Genomic DNA, 20,000 nt, shown 5'->3' on the forward strand with positions numbered 1-20,000 from the left:
TAGGATTTTTCTGACTGATACCGATTTCGATATTTGATGATTTAAAAATCCGATAATGATATGTCGGCCGATATTCTTTTCTTTCCAGACACACATAACTTAAACAAAGATTTTCCCTAACATTTGTTATGTGTAGTTATGTAAGAGTCCTCACCAAGACAACATGACATAATGCAGTTTAAAAATAAACTTGTTTTATTGCCATAAGTAGTACTTTGAACACAGGCACAACAAAATATATTAAAAGTCTTGATAAACAATGCAGTAAACTGATACAGTGAGCTAGAGTAAACACTGCTGTTGAATGCATCTAATACTACATGACATGACTTGCCACTTTGGACTTTCACACTACACGTTTGAAAGACAAACTAAATAATTTAGTTTGGCTATCAAGACTTGTTAGATAGTTCTCAACTGACGTTTATTTACGTGTCCCCTCTGGTTTAATCATTTCTAATGCACAGACTGTAACTACAGACGTGCGAGTCGCAGATATATTTACCATCACTTCATTTAGGCAGAATAAGTTAAACGCTACAGTTTAATCTCTCATTAACGTTTGCCGTCTTCCACTGATAAACATGGCATTAGCTTGCTTTGTCGGTAACCTAATTTAGCAATAGAAGCGTTATAAGCTGCAGTAAGCGATGTTGCCAGAGAATTTTTACGAGGGAGAAATGACAGGACCGTTGTTTGTTTACTCGCTAGAACTAACACGCTGTTTCGTAAATAAACCTACAAACAAGTTCAACAGCCTAGTCTACACCACCCAACCACTGTAAAATGAAATGTAGGCCTAATTTTGATGTTTGTCTGACTTTACTGGCTTTCACATTACTGCTGCAAAACCAGGAATGGCTGACATGAATGTCATCTTCCGTCTCTTTTCTAATTGTCATTTATCGGCCTTTATAATCGCCGATACCGATTTATCGGCAGTTAGCTCATATCGGCACGCTGATTTATCGGTCGGGCTCTAACGCTATTGCCGTATTCTCTTTTAAATGGAGACATGTCACCAGTAGTTCATTCATTCCTTTTCTAAGTCACTTATTTCCCAATTAGGGTTGCGGGGGTGCTTGAGCCTGTCATTGGGCAAAAGGCGGGGAAACACCCTGGACAGGTCACCGGTCCATAGCAGGGCAGACACACAGACAAACACACTCACACTCACATATTCACACCTAGGGGGAATTTAATATCTCCAGTTTGCCTGACTTACATGTCTTTGGACTGTGGGAGGAAACCTTGGACCTTCTTGCTGTGAGGCGACAGCACTACCCACTGCACCGGTTATGTTCATAAAAATATGGACTTTACTAAGTAACAAAGAAAGTAAAAAAAGAGGGTATTTAAAATGTTTATTTGACAGAACACTTGGTGTGGAGTGTTAGGTTTAAATGTCTATGAGGTTTGAAACCAAACGCTCAGCGCATTTAAAATGTTCCAAGCGCGTGAATTAAATAATTTTTGATCCATTAGTGAAGCAGGCTTGAATGTTGCAGTTAAATGCTTTGCAACGTCTTGCTCGGCTAAGGGATCCTCTGTCTGTGAAGGCATAATTATTTAATTTATCACTGATTCACTTTATGTTTCACATTTATCCCTCCCTAAAAGCATGGCCAAAAACAGACTGTGGCTATTTTTTTTTTTTACCCCACCAAATTCAAAACAAGGTCTAGGACCACATATGCTCTTACATAATTAAAAAAAAAAATCAATGAGAATAATCCGTATTAAAACTCCAAATGTTTATGTAATAATTGTCAGGGCTTTACTTGATAATGTACTGTAATAATATTGAAAAGACTTGAATTGTCAAGACTTGAATGTGTGATATTCATAGTGAATCTCTATGCTGATACCCACTGTGCTGAATGGAGGAATGAGTGTGTCCACTGTTGTTTCTGAGTCATGACAAACTGAATAAACCATAAGGACAGCGGAGAAAAAAAACAAACAATATCAGACTGATTTTACTCAGATATGTACAAATACCACACAAGACAGTAGCCGCTGGGTGATGTTGTCAGAGCAGTTCTGCCACTGAAACACTGGGCCTTTGATTCTTCTACGGAACGAATATAACCCAGAAAACAACATGGAACAGAAGCAATGTGTGTGGGAAAAACTGACTTCTTCATGTCTGTTTCCTTTGCAGCAGTGTATTTCTGCCTGTTTTGTCAGGTTTTCTGAGACCTCTTCAGCTTGGTGAGACAGTGAACATTGTGAATATGCCGGTCACCGATGCAGTATCAAGTGACTGATATCATTTAAAGTACATCGGTGCAGTTTGGAGAAGCAGGAACTGAAAGCAGGACGTTGTGTGTTGTTGTGAGGGTGCAGTGGCGGGGTTGGAGAAACAGCTCCTTAAACAGGTCATCCTAGTTCTGTTTGCAGCGCATCTCTGTTGTTTAGAATGTGTTAGAATGTGAGAGGGAACGGGAGAGCGAGTGACAGATCTGCGTCGATGTTCTGTGAAACTGTCGTACTGATGGATGCGGGGGGAGGGGAGGGAAGAGTTAAAGGAAATGATGGACAGGAGGAAGCAAGTCGAGTGACAGTTTAACACGACTGGATTTTGGTCTTGAATGAAATACCTGTGAAGGTAGATTTTTCCTGGGTAACCTAAGTACTAACTAGCTTGATAATATAGCAAGAAAATCTGCTGAACTGTATGTTCATTTCTGTATTTTAGTATGTATGTGGAATGTATGTTAGTATGTATGTGGAATGTATGTTTATGTCCGTGGGCGTATATTTACGTATCTATCTGTGTGTGTACGTCTACACGTATGTATATATGAATATGTGTACGTGTGTGTGTGTGTGTGTCTGTGTTTTTATTTCTGGATTTATTTTTCATTTCACTCCCAGGCAGGAGGGGGCTGGAATGGGTCGATCATGAGGTTGAGTGCTGGTCTGAAATAATGCAGTAGATAAATGCCTCTTTTTGAGTTGAGTTTGAAAACTGAGACATATTGAGTGATAAAACTTGGAAGCAAAAGTGGTGTGAATTGCTGTCTCTCTCTCTCTTTCTCTCTGTCTCTCTCTGTCTCCCCCTCTCTCCGTCAGTGTCCATCCAGGGCCCAAACCAGAGAACACTGCTGAAGAACCTGCTGAAGGACTATAACCGTATGGAACGCCCTGTGGCTAATGACTCCCAGCCCCTGACAGTCGTACTCTCCATGAGTCTCATCCAGATCATGGATGTGGTAGATATTAGAATCTTTCCTCTCATTTCTCCATCCATCCATCCATCCATCCATCCATCCATCCATCCAACCATACCGACAGTATGGTTGATATTCTTTGCAGATCTGGATTTGGATCACTACTCTAATAGTTATACCAACTCCAAAAGAATCTTTCCACTCTGCAGCATCTTTGTGCTAGCCAGTGTTCTGATTGAAAAGGCTGCCTTAGATTTAATGTTAAAATGCAAGAATTTTGCAACTCAAAACAATGTCTAAAATACCGGTGGCTAAGAATTTAACAACTCAGTGAAAAACCCACAGAGCCTGTGCTGTCCTTGTGGACTCATTGGCTTTGTGGTGACACAAGCTTTTGTAACTGTTGAATTGAATGAGAAACATGGTCTTGACTGTGTAGTGGACATTTATATAATTCACTTCGTTCCTCAAGAAAAGGTCACATGGTTACTCAGAACAGAGTTAGGTCTGACAAAATAACAGCATGGGTGTCCATACAGGGAGTCTGATTTATTTATTTTTTTTATGGTTTAAGTTATGTATTGTTTTATTTTTTATTCAGTTATTGGTTTTATGCATTTAGCTTGGCTGTCTTTTTATTTTTTATTTAACGTGTGATTTATGTCTCAAGACTGCTATTCAAAATGCTATACTACTACTACTACTACTACACTACTACTACTACTACTACTAGTTGTTGTTGTTGCTGTTGTATTATGTTCTTTCATCATAGCTCTTCAGTATTATTATCTGGTTTGTACGTCACAACTCTTCTTTGGGTTGGCTGTTGTTCTTCTGGACTGTGGAGTTCCTACCGGTTCTGTTAGATCCTGAATCCTGTGAAAGATGTGTCCATGATTCCAAGCAGTGTTGCTTTGGTGAGGGCAGGTGACCTGTGTGTTCCAGGCAGGCATCCCACAGGATGGCTCTGGGCTCTCATCACTTGAGCCTTCACATTCCAGGTCTTTTTCACTTCAACTCACAGGTCCTGGTATTTGCTGCTTTTCTCCTCCTCCTTGGTTGAGACATTCTTATCATCTGGAATTATGGTGTTGATGGTCATTGCTCTTCAGGTTTCTGCTGCCTTATCAGGATCTTCCTGTTGGGTCTGATTTCCCTCAGGATTTTTACCCCGTCACCTCCTGTCACATGTTTAGATTTATGGAGCCTTGGCTCTCAATGCACTGGGATCTGGTAGTGCTCACAGATCGTCCTATGCATTTTCGTGCTCCTTCAAGTGCTCTGTGTTGGCGATCTTCTGGAATCCAGTCAGTAGATGGGTGACTGTCTCATCTTGTTCCTTACACAGTCTACACTTTGGGTCATTGTTGACCTTCAGTATTCCAGCCTTGTGGCGCCTGGTGTTCAGTGCCTGGTCTTGTGCTGCAGTGATGAGAGCTGCCGTGGATGCTTTGAGACCAGCTTCCCTCATCCATCTGTATGTCTCTACCACTGTGGTATGGTCCTCTACCTGGTGTGGGAACTAACCATACAGGGTCTTGTCTCTCCAAGTTCTTATGGTGTCTTCTATTTGACCCCTCCTCCAGGCCTTACATTCCTTTATCTGGTTTCTTGTACACTCCTCCTAGGGACAGTTATGTCTGGATCTTGTTTGGAGGACCATAGTTCCTCTGCTCTGATGATTGTTTCAGTGTTTTTTGGAGGGTTTTTAGTCCTTAGCCCTGGGTCACCTCGAGGTGGTGGATGTCTGCCTTGGATTGTAGGGCTCCGTACATTGGTCATCAGTTCCCCCATCATTTGGTCCGATCTCTGCACCTCCATGGCTCTCCAGTGTAGCTTATCACTTGGAGGGCAGGGCAAGGCGGTGTGGATCTTGATCCATCCATTGAACTTTGACTTTAGGATTTGCTTCGGTTTGTGTTTGTAGGTGCTTGTGAGTGTCTTCTGTATCTCCTCTGTCAGGTTCTCTTGGTATTGCTGTGTTTGAAGGTGCTTGTAGGTCCTCTGTATCTCCTCTGTCAGGTTCTCCTGGTATTGCTGTATTTTAAGGTGCTTGTAGGTCTTCTGTATCTCCTCTGTCAGGTTCTCCTGGTATTGCTGTATTTGAAGGTGTTTGTAGGTCTTCCTGACATCTGAATCCTTGATCTATCCTCCCTCCAGTTTCTTTCCCTCAGAACTTGTGATGTTCCCATGCCTGATAATGACCCTGGTGCATTTGTGTAGTCCAAACTTAATCTTGATGTCATATAGGAAAACGCTGTATCTTCCTTCCAGACTTCAGCTTGTATCCCAGGCCTAGTGTCTCGTCTCAGGGGGCTGAGTACCACACAGAACAGCACTGGAGAGAGAGCATTGCCTTGGCTTAGGCCAGTCTTGATTGAACCCAGCTCCCTGTGATTGTGTGTCAGTTGGCTCCTTTAGGAATTTCATGGATCTCTCAATCAACACTGTTATCTCCAGGTTGGCCTTCTGCAACTTGAGTGATTCTACGATCCAGGAGTGTGGTACACTGTCACAGGTCTTTCAATAGGCAATCCACTTCATTGCCATGTTGGTTTCCATGACTTGGTGTCGGCAGGTATGGTTCTGTCCATTGTGAGCTCATCATTTGTCTGTCTGCTTTCAGCTCTTGCTTCTTTCTGCTCATTGATGAGGAGGTTCTTCCCCTGCAGGCGCTCAGTGATACTGTCAGCTATTATTCCAGCAGGCAGCTTCCGTGTTATTCATAGACACATGATTGAAAGGGGCTGTACCCTTCCCTTTCCCTTCCCAGAGCAGACAGGTCTTTCCTTATAGTGCCCAAGCTAGATGACGATGACGATGATGATGATGATGATGATGACAATGATGATAACGATGATGTTGTTGTTGTTGCTGTTGTTATTTTAATTGCATATGATCTGTTTTGCTGTAGATACGCCATCGATGTGACAGAGCTCAGTGTGGAGAATATGACAGTATGACTCAGAATCTCTGTCGTGTCCAGATAAAAAGCTTTAGTACTCTGTATAAGCAGATAGGAATTGGCTTCACTGCAATCAATTTTCTCCTAAAGTGATACAGAACAGTCTGTTTTTGTGAAGATTAAAAGTTCTTAACGGCAACTGATATTTCATTTGAGAGACCAAATTGGTCTCCTTTTTCTCGTGGAACAACCCATATCTTTTGCCTATTTGTCCGCTCTCTCTCTCTCTCTCTCTCTCTCCCTCCCTCTCTCTCTCCTCTCTCTCTCATGTCTTTGTCCCTCTGTGTTCTTGCCTTTGTGTGCTGTCTGAGCCTTCACTCTCATTTTCACATAGCTTTGTTGTCACTCTTTGTGTGAACGTGTGGCACTGAGTCTCATTAACTTTTCATTTATCTCTCTCTCTCGCTCTCTCTCCCTCTCACTCTCTCTCTTGCACTTTCTCAGGATGAGAAAAACCAAGTGCTCACAACCAACATCTGGCTCAATATGGTAAGCACAAGACTCCATCCAGCGTGAATCAATTAGAGTCAAATTATGTCAAACCAACCACGACATTTGTTTCCAGATACTGTCTGAAGACATTAGGCTGCACCTAGAGAGCTGTGTTAGCCAATCTGAAACCCTACACTGTATTTAGGGAACTGTGTTAAACAGTCTGTCAACATCACATTGTATTTAGAGAGCTGCATTAGATACTCCATACACTTCAGACTGTATTTAGAGAGCTGCATTAGACAGTCTGGATACTGCTGAGTAGAGCAGGTAGGAGAATCTCTCCTCAAATGGGAAATTTTGATAGTCCTGTTAGTGCCACAGTTGTGTTAGAATTTGGAGCAGACTCTAAAAAAGACCCAGATTTGCATTCCACCAGTTTCCATTTATTTCACCTTATGTCACATTTTCAGACATGTATATACATGAAGATTAGTTATAGAAAAAAAAGAGTATTTCTCCAACTGATAATTTAAAATGATTTCATGCTATCTTATTTGTGAGACCACCCTCAGTGTGATGAGGTGGTGTGCTTTCTTCACAGTTGTTCATGTCCTGTCCTCAGAAAACCTAATGATGTGTTTACCCCATCGGGATAAGTGACGCAACTCTGATTTGTTCCGTTAAATCTGACACGGATCCGATGTTTCCATGGTGGTAGCAAAACAGCGAAACAAACTAAATGCAATGGGATATTCCCTCTGAGATCCCAGATCCCCTCTGGGACATATTCACATGCCATACTAATTCCGATACAAATCAGATATCTGCGAATGTGAACTGCATCTAAACATTCAGATCAGATTTATTCTTGAATTTCTGTTAACAATGCTGTTTACAAAAAAGCCACAAGGGGCTCAAAATTTGTGAAATATGCCAGACTTCCAAGGAGAATTCAGAAGGCAAGACTTTGGATGGCAGTCTTGCGTTTGCTTCCACTCACGGCAAACAAGAGAAAAGATGAGTCTGATTTGAAGAGACTTCACTTCTGCCTCTCTAATTATTATTCAGGGTCATTTTTTCAAAGCAGTTAATGTAAACACAGGTCCTGGATATGAGTCACTTTGAAAAATAAATGTAAAACAGATGGGCTGAATTATCTGACATTGGCAAAACATCAAAACAGAGTGTTTAGGCTAACAACATCAACAAGGGAAACAGTTATTCAAAGGTGCAGTTACAGAGAGGAACCTGCTTTTTGCAGATATGTAACAAAAAAAAAAGAGCACAGGGTTCGAACGATTTTGGTGGAGTTTCTTAAAATGTTTTAATGATCTAATCAGACAAGTTTTTTTTTTCTTTCATGTAAAGAAGGTAAAATCACACATGCGCGACAAGAGAGATGACTCTGCCTTTTGTTAAAACGGGAGCCTTGTCTCTAGTACGGATGCATAGCTCTTGCAATCAGATCTGTGATATAGTCCTTGATGTGTCTGGGATGTTTCACATGCACAAAGCCGTACCAATAGCTGATGCTTCCCCACTGAATACCTCTGATAAGTTTCTCTCCACTCCACCGTCCACCTGGGAGAACAGGGAGCAGACATCTCACGGATGAAGGGGGGTGTAGTGGGATAAGAGTGGAGGGGATGTGAACTGTGACTTGAGGAGGAGAAAAGTAGAGGAGGATACGCAGTACAGAAGGGAGACCACACACAGAATGCGAATCAGTAGAATGGGTCTGTCTTAACCGACTGAATGGGAAAAGCAGCTTCACGTGCCAGGGAAGGAGGCAACTTCAGCAAAGACTCCAAAGGGCTATGGGGCACTGAGAACAGCCTCAGGACTGGACTGACTGGACTGGCTGGCAATACACCATCAGACAATAGCCAGAATACAACAAGCAAGAAATCTAGGTGGCCCAAGAGATCCTAGACATGATTTCATCTGAGGTTATTTGGGCTTGTGTGAGATTTTGTGGGTTAGTGTTAAGTTGTGTGGATTAGTGTTATATTATTTGATATGGGGTAAACTGTGTGGGTTTGTGTGAAGTAATTTGATTGGGAGTAAAATTGTGTAGGTCTGTGTGAGGTTATTTGATTTGGGGTAAAACTGGGTGGGTTAGTGTTATGTTATTTGATATGGGGGAAAGTTGTGTGGGTTTGTGTGAGGTTGTTCAGCTTAGTTTGAGCTATGAATGCCATGTGGAGGTGTTCCTCATGAATGGAGACAGTGGATCTCTGCTCAACAATGTCGGCACAGGGGTATTTTGGGCCACAGTTTGGCTCTGAGCAAGGGCCAAACAGCCTCCTAGTACATTTAAACCCATAACAGTCTGTCCAAAAAACCTGTGAGGTTGATGTTGTTTGATTGGAAGGGCATATGGAGGTAGCCTTGATGGATGCCCTCGTTCGAGAACAGACTGGAATGGTAAAACTGTGCTTTGACCGTTCTTGACCGCAATCTGCTTTTTTTTTCTCATCAGCAGACTGGAGACCTATGGGAAATGCATTGACTCATTTAATCACACCGACATTATCATATGATTAACCACACCATTAACGATCGTGGCTTCCTTGGCAGTGGATTTCCAAATCAATGCTTTTTAAATAGTCGGACTGAAATTTCGGTAAAACCCTTCGGTGACGTCTGATTTTGATGCAGGCTTGCAAAGACGGGGCAGGCCTCAGGGGTTCATAGGGGGACGCTGTGATGCAGTCCCTGGAAAATCGTGACACCTTAAACTCTTGTGCACACCTATAGAAAAAGCTAACAGCGCAGGATTATTCACATTAGGTAGGATGAGCAAATCAGAAGTATCTGAGTTTAGTTAGATGACTCTGCTAGCTATGCTAATTTAGCTACATATAAGCGCAAGCAAGGCTAGTGATGAGACTAAGCTAGAATCAACAACAACTATCTAATAGAATTTTAATGTTGTTTACCCAGCCTGTGTTACTGTTGACACCTCACAACTCTTCTGCCTCGGAGAGGAGTTTGTTTTTCCCTCTGACTGTTTTTAAGGCAAGTTTGAAGTTTTAGGCAGTAAAAAGAGACACTGGAAAGAGATGTAGGAATAGAGTTGATACACTGTGGTGCAGAATGGATATGAAGGGATATTTTACAAATGATGTTTTTTGTAACATTACCAGCAGGGACAATTTAATAGTCCATAAATATTGGGAGGGGCATGTGACATCTGTCACCTAATCATCACCTCTTGGAGAGCCAATGTGAATATCACTATTACCAGTATAACATTGTTTTCCACAGCACTGGTACGATCACTATCTGCAGTGGAACCAGTCTGAATATCCAGGGGTGAAGAACCTCCGCTTCACAACAGATCAGGTGTGGACACCGGACATCCTTCTCTATAACAGGTACTGCCTAAATTTACACATGCATATGGAAAGACAAACATCTAGACACACACACACACACACACACACACAGAAAGAGTAAGGACTTGAATGCTTTCTAACTGACATCCTTTTTCCCTCCGCAGTGCAGATGACAAGTTTGACTCGACCTTTAAGACCAATGTGCTGGTGAACTCCAGCGGTTACTGTACATACCTGCCCCCAGGTCAGTCTTATTTCACGCTTTTCCAGTGTGAACACAACCATTCTGCATCAATTACATGTTTCTGTGGTCACGTAGACCAAAGACAACAATGACTCATAATAAACAAATGTTTGTTGTGGTCAAAGAAATATTTGTTTTGCAGCGCAGAAACACAATTGGTTAAGTAAAGCCCATACTGATCATCTCGATCATCTCTTTCATATTTTTTTTTTCCCTGAAGTGTGTTCTGTCGTCTAATTCTGTTAAGATAGATTAAACTCTTTAGCATTATCTTCACAAGCAGTTTACACCATTTGTTTTAAGGACTCCATTAAGTATACTGCTCTTTAGGAAGCCTGGCAAAGGGCAGGAAAAATTTGGACAGTACTATCTGAGTGTTAAGGAAATGAAGATTAGCAGTCCATATGGACCAGTCTAAATTCACATCGTCATCACAGCTACAGCTAATTCATTCACCTTGATACAGTCTGTTTTACACGGCCAGAAAGAGAGCTCAAGGTAGGAAAACAACAGGGCACTGAGAGTTCCTGTTGGAATATGTGAATGTTGCTTTGTGGCCAGACTGTTATTTGTGGCTCTGTCGACTGACAGGAGATGAATTTGTCTGAATTTAGATTTTTTTTTTCTTTTCTTAAATGCCCCGTATACTTTATCCTCATTTTGAATCTGTTTCTTTTTTGGTTATATGAATACTGAGCCCCTGTGAAAGAGAGGTTTTGTATTTTGGCAGTCTATATTTTGTTATTCGGGCCAAGAAAACGTACTTCATTTTCAAAAAAAGGATTTGAATCCTTTATATTTTAATAGTATTTGAATTCTGGGAAGCTGATTTTTAATTTTGCCTTTATTTTCCTTTAATTTATTTTATCTTTTGTTAATGAACTTGCACGCAGGACGTTTAGCACATTAAAAATGTAACAAACGCAGAATCAGATCTTTTTTTTTTTTTTTTTAAACAAAGCGTGCTTACATAAAATTATTCTCTGGGCTCAAGTGTGTTTCGTTTCCTTGCCGTCGTCTGCCCACTCAAACCATCGACATTAACGCACTCTGAGAGCCTCTTTCGCAGTGCTGATCAGAGAGCAGATGCCCTTCTGATGTCAGTTCAAGGGTGTGTATGGCTGTACGAGGGAAAGCGAGGAGAGATGGGGGAGGTCTCTCATCTCTTATTCAATAGATCTTTATTCATTAGGGAGGCATGAGGAGTAAAATACACATTACCGTGGACAGCGATCAGAATCAGCCCGGAGTTCAGCTTTTTAATGGATGTAGCGGTCATAACAACCCCAATTCAGCATCTTTTATTATCTCCCATTATTTTATGGTGAGATGTGGCGGCGTTTATTGGATATTGATTTGTTTGGAGAACTTACCTGAGACTGAGACTTAGTTCGGCAGTTTTAATGGACACGGGGTTTCGATTTAAATTATTTAAATGCGCTTTTTAGAAATTGGCGGATTCTCATCTTGGAAAGTATTATGCATGTGTCAGTGACAAGTAAGTTAATTTTACGATGGTTAACAAACTGTATCTGTCCCTTAATGCAAAAGAGGCTGGTTCAGGGTGAATTAATTAGTGGCAAGGGTAATGGTTTAACTTATCACTCCACAGTAGGGAGGAACGATATTTCCCCTTTAACAGCTGCGGAATGGTTTCCATGGCATTTTGCCAACGTGTTTTAATCCGTTTAATTCCCAGCTCACGAGGTTGACTGAAGACGCTGCATTATACCTCCGTGCAATTTTGGGATTTGAAATAATAAGTAAGAGGCCATGAAAGCAGCGTCTCCTTTTGATGCTGTGGAATCGTATTTTAATTAATGAGCAATATTAAGATTTAATAATGTAAAACAATATAAGCTAAATCGTTAAACATGTACAATTACATGCGCTATATACAAAGGCAAAAAAAAAAAAAGCCTGTACAACTTTTCACCTTTACATAAAATAAATGACCAGGTATGAAATGTACTATTATGAATTTGGCTTCTTGTAATATGTAAACAGAGTTGTTTCTAAAATCATCCACACCAAGAAGTCTTCCACCCGAGAGAAATGTCAGAGAAAAGAAGAGAAGGGACTTGATTTTAGTTTTAGTTGTCTTAGGTCGTTTCTCATTGATATACTTTTTAAAGATCTTTGGTGAGATGCTGTGAGGGCACATACATGGGAGTGTGTGTGTGTGTGTGCATGTGTGAGTGTGCGTGTGTGCATGTGTGAGTGTGTGTGTGTGTGTGTGTGTGTGTGTGTGTGTGTGTGTGTGTGAGTGTGTGTGCATGTGTGAGTGTGTGTGTGTGAGTGTGAGTGTGTGTGTGTGTGTGTATAGATGGCAGTGATAGCAGAGAAAGAGAGAAATCAATGGCCGAGGAGGAAGCTTTTGATGTCTAATTTTCTTTTAAACGGTAAATGTGTCATGTTTTCACATTTTTTAAAAGTGAAAATGTGAAATGTTTAAGAGCTCCAGACATTACTATCTCTGTTATTACAGGCTTGTGTTTCATTGCTATAGAGGCTTCTGAGCTAATTTGAACCTCCATTAGAAGCAGTGTCATTGTTTTGCATGTAAAGTTACATCTGTGAAGTCTTATTAAGGGACATTCACAGGGTTAATATCTCCATTGAGTTTCTGAACACCATCAAAGTCATTTATGTGGCTCTGCCTTGAGCTGCCGATAGTGTTGAGAAGGGTGAAGCTTACCCTGGCCTTGCAATGTATTTTGTTGATTTGGGAAATCGCATGTCGGCAACCACACTTGGATACCTGGCGTGACAAACAGTAAAGAGTTGTAATAACCTAAGTCTGCATTTATCCTGTAACATATGTTTACTTTTACAAACCTACATAACCATCCCTTCACTCAGTTTGCTAAACTCGACAAGTTAGCATTACCTTTGTGTTCTGAAAAAAAAACCCCCCAAACCTACCAATCTCTAAATTAGCATACAGCAGAATGTCTGAACCCACTGAAAAAAAGCGAAAGCTATTGCAAACCAAATGATTAATTTGGAGAAGTTAAGAATTGATTCTCTACTTTTCCAGAGTGATAATTTGGTTAGCGGGAGCTTTTATAAGGCTCCAGCTCGTCAGCTCCGGTGTCTGTGGTTTTACAGTTTTGACTGACGCATCAAATTAGAAGTCATGAAATTGCAACGTGGCATATGCTATGATATCCTGGTAATGCCACTGCCTTTAGGCTTTCCGTTTCTGTCTCAAACTGCGGAAAATGGTGCATTTAACTTCCCTGGGAGAGGATGCCCCCGGACCCTCCTACAGATGTGGGCTTGCCCCGCATTCTTGCCCCCCCCCTTTGAAACTTGTTCCGACGCTGCTGGTGCACATGCACACATGTGTGTGTATAACCTAGTCAACTTGGCCCTTCATAGTCCAAGTTAGCTCCTATGTCTTGAGTTTGCTTTAAAAAGCAAACTGTGGTAGTCATTAACGGTTTTCTTGACATTAGTCATACACAATCAGAGTTCCTGTTTTAAATGGGATAAGAGTTCCTGTTTTAAATGGGATAAGAGTTCCTGTTTTAAATGGGATAAGAGCATTTGCTTTGTTCTCTTTGTTACAGCATAACTTTGATGAGTTCACTCCTTGCAATTGTTTCACTTCAACATTGTGGGCACCATGTGTGTTGAAGCACTTACTGTGCCCAGCCTGGATACCAACACAAATGTCCTCTCATGGAGACCTCACACAAGCTTCCGTAGTGTACACGGGTGATATGCCAATGTCCGATTTAACTGTTGACACTGTCTGGTAATCATGAGCTTCAAAACTGGGCTCAGTCTGGAGGCTTTACCCAATCTGTGTGGTAATCTGTGTGAGGAGAACTGAAGGATCCTCAGCTTTGGCATGGCTGAGAGAAGTGTTTGGGCTCCTCTGTACCAGCCGCTCATTAACCCACAGTGGGAATAATCCCGCTGGCGTTGGCCCTGTACAGAGTGCACTGACCCATTTTCTGTTGACGCTGTTTGTTCATGTTCATGAAGGGAATCTTCATGTTGACTCCAGCGGGGGTGTCGTTCGCTGCCACCCGCTGCAGGCGGATCCTGCTACGTGTTCCATACAAGACCATCAAAACCTCCGCCAATCTCCGGCCCTTTCCCCAGTTACTCATAACTCTCGCTCTGACACAGCTGTCACCGCAGGCTGTGTGAGTGACACCTGAACACGCTTCCTCTGATACATGTCAAGCTCATCAATCATATTTTGACAGTGAGAGTTCTGTTTTCTTTTTTTTTTTTTTTTTTGTTCTTCCTCTTTTCTTTTTAATCAAGTGGCTTAGCGAGTTGTTTTGTGAGGGGTTCAGCGGTCACAGCACGACGGATTTGGAAGACAGCGCTACTCGTGCGGAACGTGCTGCATCTACATAAACGCTGAATTCTCTGTTAAAAACTGGAAGAGGAAGAGAAGGAAGCCTGGCCAGTCTGCCCACCTTAGGGAGCGTGGCCAATCTGGACTCTTGGCCAGAACCAGCAGTCGTGGGACAGCTGGCACCTGAAGCACTAATCAGCAGTATAGCCCCAGATGATCGGCTAGTACAGCGGTAAAGCTGTCTGCTAAATTCCTCTATTATTATTAATACCACAGATTGCTGACAGAATGCCCATGGCTTATTTCCAGCCTTAATGCAGAACGCTTACTGAGGAGAGAAAGTAAGATGAACGCTTACCGCACGGGCCTTTTCAGAATGCTGGAGCTGCCTGTTCTGAACACAAAGGATGTTTCTGCTTAGACAGGAAGCATACAGAGCTAGATAGAGAATTACAGACTCAAGGCTGAATCAATATATATGAAGAATGACAGTGTGTCTTTTTGTTTTTTTCCTCACTCTGAAGAAATGGAGCAGGGAATTGGATGTGAGGTTTCACAGACACTGGGAGAGCCGCAGGGTATGGGAAGCTTCGCTCTCTGTGGGCCTCATGTCAAATGCACCTGTTTGATTCTTGCTCTGTTTTCAACTTATTTCCCATACATTTTTTTTTAACACAGGGATCTACTCCGTAAGAAAGTGTGATGTTGTTTATTTCTCTTCTCTAGTTGGTTAGATGGTTAGACCCCATGGTTCACTCTCACTAGCTATTGATCAGACAGTCTGCATGCGTCAGTCCAACAGAACACAAGAATAAGGAAACAGTTTAAAAAGAAAAAAAAAAAAAGAAAAAAAGAAAACAAAGAAAACTGGAGTTGGATGCAGCGTCAGCCTCTTATCTGGTAGAGGGTTCTCTGACCCGGCACACGTCAGACCGGACAAAGATCAGTCTTATTCACAAAGATGGGGCCTTTTGGCCCCCATTTAGACCAGAGATGAATAGACTGTCAGTGCTGTTCACCGAGGACAGGCTTGGGGCTCAGCTCTGGAGTGAATTATTCAGGAACCTTCTGGAACAGTCCGGGGCAGCGTGGGGAGAGAGTTCAGTTCATGAGGAGTGATAAATGGGTGAATTAGGTGGTTCTAGGCGAGGCGGACAGAGATGTTTCTGCGCAGGAGGGAGTGCAGCTATTTCTCTGTTTAGAGCTAAAAACAAATGGAAAATTTTTGGAGATGTGCAAGGCTAGGGGTGTGCTAGATGGATAACGACAGAAATCTGTTACTGATGCGCCAAACACTGTTAATGAGTTTCACCCCATCCGAAAATATCCATTTTAAAGGCAGAGGTTTCTAAAGACAGCGGTTAAAATGATGAAGCATTGGAACATGATAGCAATATTACATTTGAAATTTTCAGTTAAAAAATTTTCTTGTCTTAGCCATATTTTTTTTTCCCCACCACAGCATGTTTATTCAGTCAATTTTCATCATGAGAGATTAAGTGATTATCTAAGTAACTCTTACCTGCAGTGTGTCTGGATCCCAGAGAAGCAATTCTCTGTCAGGGTGTGAATTAAACGCTGGGCTGTTTAGACAGTCTGAAGGTTGCTGTTTAAGTGATTGGTAGAGTCCTGCTGTGGAACATATTCTTGTGCCTGGCAGTCTGAAGTTTGCCAGTTTCATTTATTGGACTTATTGGACTTGGTGTTACTCTCGGTGTCGTAAAAATAAATAAATAAATAAAGAAATGCATAAATAAGTAAAAAGTTGGGTTAAGGTGGATCAATCGTTAGAGGGTGTGTTTACTGTGGCTGTAGAGGTCGGACAATATTTTCTCTTGAAGCGCCACGGTGTGGTTTCCATGGTGTCGTGCCAGTATGTTTAGTCTGTTTAACTGTTCAACCCTCACACCAGCAAGACCCAACGTACAACAGAAGACACTGCCTCTGATCTCCACAGACAGAATATGGAAACACTCGGGAGAACAGAGTCTGAACATCATACTTTGATGGAGCTGGCAGAAATAGGATGTGTAAATGGAGCAGTGAGCTGTGAGAGATAATTTGCTCATTTTGATGTAAAGGATTGATTACAGAGAGGAATCCTTCATAAATAATTGACCTTTAATTGACTGCATATAACACGTTGTAGGCATTAAAGGATAATTCAGTGAGTTTCCTTGCTCAAAACAGATTTTGGATGAATGTTGTGCACAGATCAGTAATGCATGTAACTGGGCTACTCCTCTTTTTTTTTATTACACGTTTAAAAAAATGGCCATTCTTTGGTCAGGCCAGAACTACATTCAATACTAACTCACTCACAACACGCCCAGTGTTTTTGCACTCACTGCTGGCCTTAAACTTACTGTTGTTTCGCAAAACCAGTGTGTTTCACCTTGATGTGTTCAAAAGCTTTTGCGCTTCTGCAAATAACCGCCAAGCTTAGCTGCTGTCAGGCTGTTGTCCTGTGAGCACCAACCAAACTCTCTCTGACGGGTACCATAGCAGGACTGAAGTAGGAACCACTGATGGTTCTCTTGGGGTTTATGGATCTGAGCTGCTATGGCCAGCTCGCAGTTCTGTCACAGTGACTTTCCTTTGACCTTGCTATTGGTCACCGTAGTGAGTCCAGGCACTGATTGGCAACAGCAGCGGCTTTTATCTGGGTCAAGGGCCTAATGTAACCTGTCCATTCAGAGAGACTGGAAGTGTGAACTCTATGTGTCACCATGAGTCTCATGTCTCAACCTGTGTTATGTGTTTGGGTGATGGGAAAGCTGTGTACAGAGGGATTCTGCAGGGGTGCTGGCCGGGTCAGCATCACCCAAATTGTATACACATGTAATACTTCCAGGGCAAATAGGTCCTGCCCGTCTGACTAACATGGAAGAAGATCTGTAATGACAGGCATTTGAGCCAATCAACATCATTTCGCTCTCTGCCTCCGTCCATTTGTAACCATTTACCGTATCGTGACAGCCTCAATTGGTCCCTTTGACACTGGTAGTCAGGAGAAGTGGCTGCCAGGACAATGATGATGAAGGTGCTGTTCAGTCATGGCACTGTGCTAAAAGCAAAAACAGCATTTCACTCTGAGAAGAGTGTTTCTTTTCCCCCTTAGTTGGTCTTAACTAGATTGTCTGTTTGAAGCTGTGGAGATTTCCAGTGGGAAATAGAGTATCAGGCTTGTCTGATGTGGGCCTCCTCCACTTTCCCATTTCTTTTTCAATTTTATTTTGACGTTTCAGTAGACTGCGCTCCGTGTGGGTGTGTAGAAGGCTCTTACAAGTGATTTCAAGCTTTCAAGCGATCTATAGAGATGTCCTCCCATAGCGTCTGGGACCCGTGACTTTCACGCTTGGCAAATCTGGACTCAGCCACCCACCAAACCCGTCGGATATGGTCTATGGTATTCATAGTTCTGCTGATGCTCTCTGACATGTTTTGTTGAGGGTGGGGGGCTTTTGGTGAGGTTATGGATCGCACCACACTTTTTAAAGCAGTCAGAGAGCACTCAGCTCAAGGACTGGGTTAACACTCAGGTACAGCAGACCATCACTTCCACAGACCTGGTGAGTGTCTTGTCCTTCAGAATCTGTTGACGTGCTATGCCGACTGGGAGTTCCAGGATCTATTTGTGTGTGAGTTGTGGTTTCATCAATAAAATGTAAAATGACTAAATGACTGATAGTATCTGCGTTTCCTTTTTTTTTTTTTTTTTTTTTTTGTAACTCTTTGCAAAGGGAAAATCTCTGCTTAGCTTGAATGCCAGCTCCCCCTCTTCAGCAGACTGTTGAAATCCAGAAGGGTCAACATTAACAGGTTTGGAGCGTTGACAGCGAGAGCACTTGTCGAGTTTTGCTGCCAAAACATCCCTCCTCACAGTATGTGACCGAGTCCTCTCCAAACGTTTTAAAAAGTGTTTTTCATTCTTCCTAAGTGTTTAATATTTTAACAGTGTGTTTTCATTCCTCCCAGGCGGGAAATACAAATAAGTTGCTTTGCAGGGTACTGTCCTGTATCAGTTAGGCTGGTGTATTTCCCAGTGACTGCCGTCAGGGGAGCCACTAGCTTTGGATGCTTTTGTTCTTAGATCCTCTGAGTAGCCATCTTTCTGTTGAGTTTGTGCAATCTCAGCCGATACAGTATGAGGCTTAACGACACATGTTTAGAGACAGCGCTACAGCAGCGTTGCAGTTACCGTAGACAGAGCACTCTCATGTTGTCATACTATAGACAGAGAATTGTCATGTTGTCGTACTATAGACAGAGAATTGTCATGTTGTCGTACCATAGACAGAGAATTGTCATGTTGTCGTACTATAGACAGAGAATTGTCATGTTGTCGTACTATAGACAGAGAATTGTCATGTTGTCATACTATAGACAGAGAATTGTCATGGTGTCATACTATAGACAGAGAATTGTCATGTTGTCATACTATAGACAGAGAATTGTCATGGTGTCATACTATAGACAGAGAATTGTCATGTTGTCGTACTATAGACAGAGAATTGTCATGTTGTCATACTATAGACAGAGAATTGTCATGTTGTCGTACTATAGACTGAGAATTTTCATGTTGTCGTACTATAGACAGAGAATTGTCATGCTGTCGTACTATAGACAGAGAATTGTCATGCTGTCGTACTATAGACAGAGAATTGTCATGTTGTCGTACTATGGACAGAGAATTGTCATGTTGTCGTACTGAGGTAGGGCATTGTCAGAGAGAATAGACAGGGAACAGACAGAGACTAGTGTCATGCAGTCACACTCAGACAAAGCATTGTCATATTGTCACAATGAGGCAAAGCATTGTCGCATAGCAATATTGAGATAAAACGTTGTCAAATTGTCACACTGAGACTGAGCGGTGTCATATTGTCAAGCTGATTAAGAGCACCATCATATTATCATGGAGCATCTGGGGTAACTTTCATGCAGCTTATTTCAGTAATGCACCTGGAACTGGAACTGCAGGAACCATACAGTCCATCTTGTTAGACTGGATGAGGTCTATGGGGTATTGATTTCTCCCACACCACTGCAAGACAACCGTTTTCCAAGGTAGAATGATCATACTCCGCCACTTTAAAACCTCTTAAAGCTTAAATGACAATCTGCTCAGCGTCCTCAGCTGGAACAGCGGCTAAACACGCTTCAGTTTCATCTGTGTTTACCTGGAAAAGCACTGAGAAATCTAGCAGAGTAGTGACATCAACACAGCGTAGTAAGAGTGGTTGGGATCCACCAACAAACAAACCCAAGGCACCTGCAGGATGGGTCAAAGCAGCGTTTTTTTTTTGTAAAGGCCTTCCTCTCCCTAAGAATGCATGACCTAAAAATAACCTCTCTGTCTGGAGGAATGTCTTGAGATTCAGTGAGATTTCGTGGAACTAGCTGAGATCCCATGGGTGTTGTTGGCTGTCGGGGACTAGAGAGTGATGTCATCTGTAGAAGGGAAAGAAATGACACTCAATCGCTCTCCTTAACACTCTCTGAGAAATGGCCTCAC

At 42.1% G+C, this 20,000-nt stretch overlaps 1 protein-coding gene across 1 annotated transcript in view; it reads left to right on the plus strand.

Moving 5' to 3' along the window:
* chrna11 (cholinergic receptor, nicotinic, alpha 11) overlaps window positions 1-20,000 on the plus strand; it is a 29,206-nt gene that overhangs the window by 2,152 nt on the left and 7,054 nt on the right. The window contains exons 2-5 of the mRNA XM_030789164.1: window positions 3,079-3,218; window positions 6,586-6,630; window positions 9,847-9,956; window positions 10,082-10,161. Of these exons, the coding sequence (XP_030645024.1) occupies window positions 3,079-3,218; window positions 6,586-6,630; window positions 9,847-9,956; window positions 10,082-10,161 (375 nt within the window). The remainder of the gene's footprint in view (window positions 1-3,078; window positions 3,219-6,585; window positions 6,631-9,846; window positions 9,957-10,081; window positions 10,162-20,000) is intronic.

The sequence above is a fragment of the Chanos chanos genome, chromosome 12, assembly GCF_902362185.1.
Source record: "Chanos chanos chromosome 12, fChaCha1.1, whole genome shotgun sequence".
Taxonomy (NCBI): domain Eukaryota; kingdom Metazoa; phylum Chordata; class Actinopteri; order Gonorynchiformes; family Chanidae; genus Chanos; species Chanos chanos.